This window comes from Triticum aestivum, chromosome 5B (genome assembly GCF_018294505.1).
Source record: "Triticum aestivum cultivar Chinese Spring chromosome 5B, IWGSC CS RefSeq v2.1, whole genome shotgun sequence".
NCBI lineage: Eukaryota > Viridiplantae > Streptophyta > Magnoliopsida > Poales > Poaceae > Triticum > Triticum aestivum.
Window position 1 is genome coordinate 685,297,400 of NC_057807.1, and position 3,567 is coordinate 685,300,966.

The 3,567-nt window shown below is 55.2% G+C and overlaps 1 protein-coding gene across 1 annotated transcript; it reads left to right on the top strand.

The window, feature by feature from the left end:
• Positions 1 to 764: 764 nt before the first annotated feature.
• On the top strand, positions 765 to 2,478 carry LOC123117657 (anthocyanin 3'-O-beta-glucosyltransferase-like). Its single transcript, XM_044538373.1, has one exon. The coding sequence runs from the start codon at positions 765 to 767 to the stop codon at positions 2,259 to 2,261; it is 1,497 nt and encodes a 498-aa protein (XP_044394308.1). The 3' UTR covers positions 2,262 to 2,478.
• Positions 2,479 to 3,567: the final 1,089 nt, after the last annotated feature.

A 3,567-nucleotide genomic window follows, 5' to 3' on the forward strand; every position in this document is an offset into this window, starting at 1 on the left:
CTTGGAGCATCCTGGGGTGAGGGAAGATGCGGCGCATGAGGGATGGATCCGCCCTGCCGCCACCATCCCGGGGCGCGGCGCGGCTTCACCAGCCGTCCCGACGTAGAGGTAGCGGGCCGAGGAGGGCCTTCCCAGTTGTGGCGGCTAGGATTTCCCCGTGTCACCAGAGGAGGGCGACGTGGGGGACGCCTGGTTACTCCAACTGCTCCTTAGGACATGACCAGTCTAGATGACAAATTGGATGGTGTTTTCGAACTAGGGACGTGACTGTTGGCGAAGGTGTTGTGCAACCAGACAGTGACCTTGCACTAATTTACTTGTTCAAACCATGCATTGTTCTACGGCATGTTTTCTAAATGTACTTAATAATTCCATAAAGAAAACGAACAAGACAATACTCAGTCCGTCCCACAATATAAGATCGCTTTTTGCAATCTAACATAGCAAGAAAAACGATCTTATACTGTATGACGGACGGAGTATTTGATTGAGCAAAGTCCACGACTTACTAATAGTAACGAAATTTACCTTGTTTTCAATTTTTTAACTAGATCGATCACACTCAAATAAGTTGCACTGAGAAAAGTGTTCGAACCCTTGCATGCGAAGGCATCGAAAAAGTCAGAATCAAGCATCTTAATAACTAGAGCAAAGTGGACTCTCGAGGACGGAGATCACCAAAGTCACAAACAACTTGCCCTTTTTAAATACAGTACTGATTGCTCCTGCTCTGTGCCGGCAAGCAGACACGCAGCTAGCCAGCCATGGCTGTCAAAGGCGAGCAGCAGCCACCGCTGCACATCCTCTTCTTCCCGTTCCTCGCCCCCGGCCACCTCATACCGATCGCCGATATGGCCGCGCTCTTCGCCGCCCGTGGCATCAGGTGCACCATCCTCACCACGACCGTCAACGCTGCCATCATCCGCTCCACCGTCGACCATGCCAACGACGCGTCCCATGGCACCGGCTGCCCGGCCATCAACATCTCCGTCGTGCCTTTCCCTGACATCGGGGGCCTCCCGCCGGGCGTGGAGAACGGCATGGCCCTTAAGTCCGACGTGGACCGCGAAAGGTTCTTCGAAGCGGCGCAGCCCTTCGAGCGATTCTTGGTTGACAACTGCCCCGACGCCGTCGTGTCCGACAGCTTTTGGCACTGGTCCGCGGACGCCGCCGCGGAGCACGGCGTCCCGCGCCTCGCGTTCCTCGGCACCAGCATGCTGGCGCGGTCCTGCACCGAAAGCATGCTGCGCAACAACCCGCTGGAGGCTGCTCCCGACGACCTCGACGCCCTCGTTCTGCTGCCGGGGCTGCCGCACCGCGTCCAGCTCAGGCGGAGCCAAATGATGATCGACCCGGCGAAGCGGCCTGACCACTGGGCGCTCTTCCAGAGCATCAACGCCGCGGACCAGAGGAGCTTCGGCGAGGTATTCAATAGCTTCCACGCGCTGGAGCCGGACTACGTCGAGCACTACCAAAGGGCGCTCGGCCGGCGAGCGTGGCTCGTCGGGCCCGTCGCGCTCGCCAGCAAGGACATGGCCGGGAGGGGCACGGACGCGCTCTCGCCGGACGCGAACAGCTGCCTACGGTGGCTGGACACGAAGCCCGCCGGCTCGGTGGTGTACGTCTCCTTCGGCACGCTGACCAGTTCCTCGCCGGCGGAGATGCGCGAGCTCGCCCGCGGCCTCGCGCTCTCAGGCGTGGATTTCGTGTGGGTGATCGGCGCCGCAACCCCAGCCCCAGACTCTTCAGAGTGGATGCCCGGAGGCTTCGCCGAGCTGATGGCGCGCGGCGACCGGGGCTTCATCATCCGAGGCTGGGCGCCGCAGTTGCTCATCCTAGACCACCCTGCGGTCGGTGGGTTCTTGACGCACTGTGGTTGGAACTCGACGCTGGAGGCCGTGAGCGCTGGTGTGCCGATGGTCACGTGGCCGCGGTATGCAGACCAGCTCCACAACGAGCAGCTCGCCGTGGAGGTGCTCAGGGTGGGTGTCAGCGTCACCGGCGGCAAGGACTACGCGTCTTCTGGGGTGGTGATGGGAGAGGCGATCGCTGAATCCATTGTTAGACTGATGGGCAACAGCGACGAGGGCGACGCGATACGAGAGAAGGCCAGGGAACTCTGCATGAAGGCAAGGTGCGCGGTGGAGAACGGTGGATCTTCGTACAATGACGTGGGCAGTTTGATGGACGAGTTGATGGCTCGTAGGACGGCGTATAGGAACGCCGTGAAGGTCGGAGAAGGCATCCGGCCAACTGGTTGATATTGGTCGCAGGTCACCTGGGATTCCAGAAACGCTATGACCTTCAAGCAACAAAATCATCACAGTATTATCACCCTCAGGCGTATCGTCGATGACCTAATGCTCTCGACACACCGGATGAAGAAACCAGTGCTTGGCCGCCTCCTCCTGGCGTTCCTACCTCTTATCACGACTACACGTGCTCATGTAATTCTTCTTTGTAATCAGTCTGACGATGGGTTACAAACTCGAGAAATATATTCAGGTGGGGAGCTCCCCCCCCCCCCCCCCCCACCCGCATTGATTTTTCAAAAAAATATATATAATGCGGGCAGCCAATCGATCTCTTTCTTCCCCAATGGGCTTGCACTCCGATTCGTGTACGCACTCTCCTGTTCGCCCCAAGGCAGAGCGCGGTTACCGTTCCGCCGCCCCCCGCAACCTCCGTGATTACTGTTCTCGCTGTCAATCGTAGTTTCATGCCCGTTGCCGTAGTTCCCCGTTGTCGTGTCACAGCCCTCGAACCATCGATGCAGCTCCTCGCCTCCGTCGGTCGTATTAACGGCCATGTTGGTTGCAACGTTTCTTCTGCCGATTGCAGCTTTTGGTCATCACGCGGCACCGGGCGTTCGGCGTCCGCAACCTCGGGACACCATGGACGGGTGCCATGGCTGCATAAAAAGAAGCAGCGAAGTCCCACATCGCTGCCGGTCGCAGCTCCCAGTTGAGCAGCGTCGACTCGCCACTGTCGCTTTGCACGGTTCCAACATCTCAGAAGACCGGTTTCAGCAGTGACGATTGCTGGTTCCAGCATCCACGCACCAGCGGGTCGCAGCCTTCCAGCTCCGGTTGATAAATATAGGAACGCAAGCATAGGGATGAATGTATATGCATGCATGTGAGCGTCTGCATGTGTGTACTCCCTCTGTTTTTATTTACTCTACATGTTAGATTTGAATGAAGTCAAACTTCGTAAAATTTGACCAAGTTGATAGAAAACAATATAAACATTTACGATAACAAATTTATATGATGCGAAAGTACATTTAACAATGAATTTAATGATATTGATTTGTTATTGTATATGTTAATATTTTTGTTTATAAACTTTGCCAAAATTTACAAAGTTTGATTTTGACCAAAACTAATACGCAAACTAAATAAAAACAGAGGGAGTACTGTATTTCAAAAAAAAAACGCAAACATAAAAGAGGGGGGTACAAAACCAACGTACATAGAAAACAGAAGAAGGAATTGAACCTGGAATCTGGAGTTGAGATCGTGAGGGATATAATCTCTTGGCAGCAATTCGGTGGAAAGCTTTCCT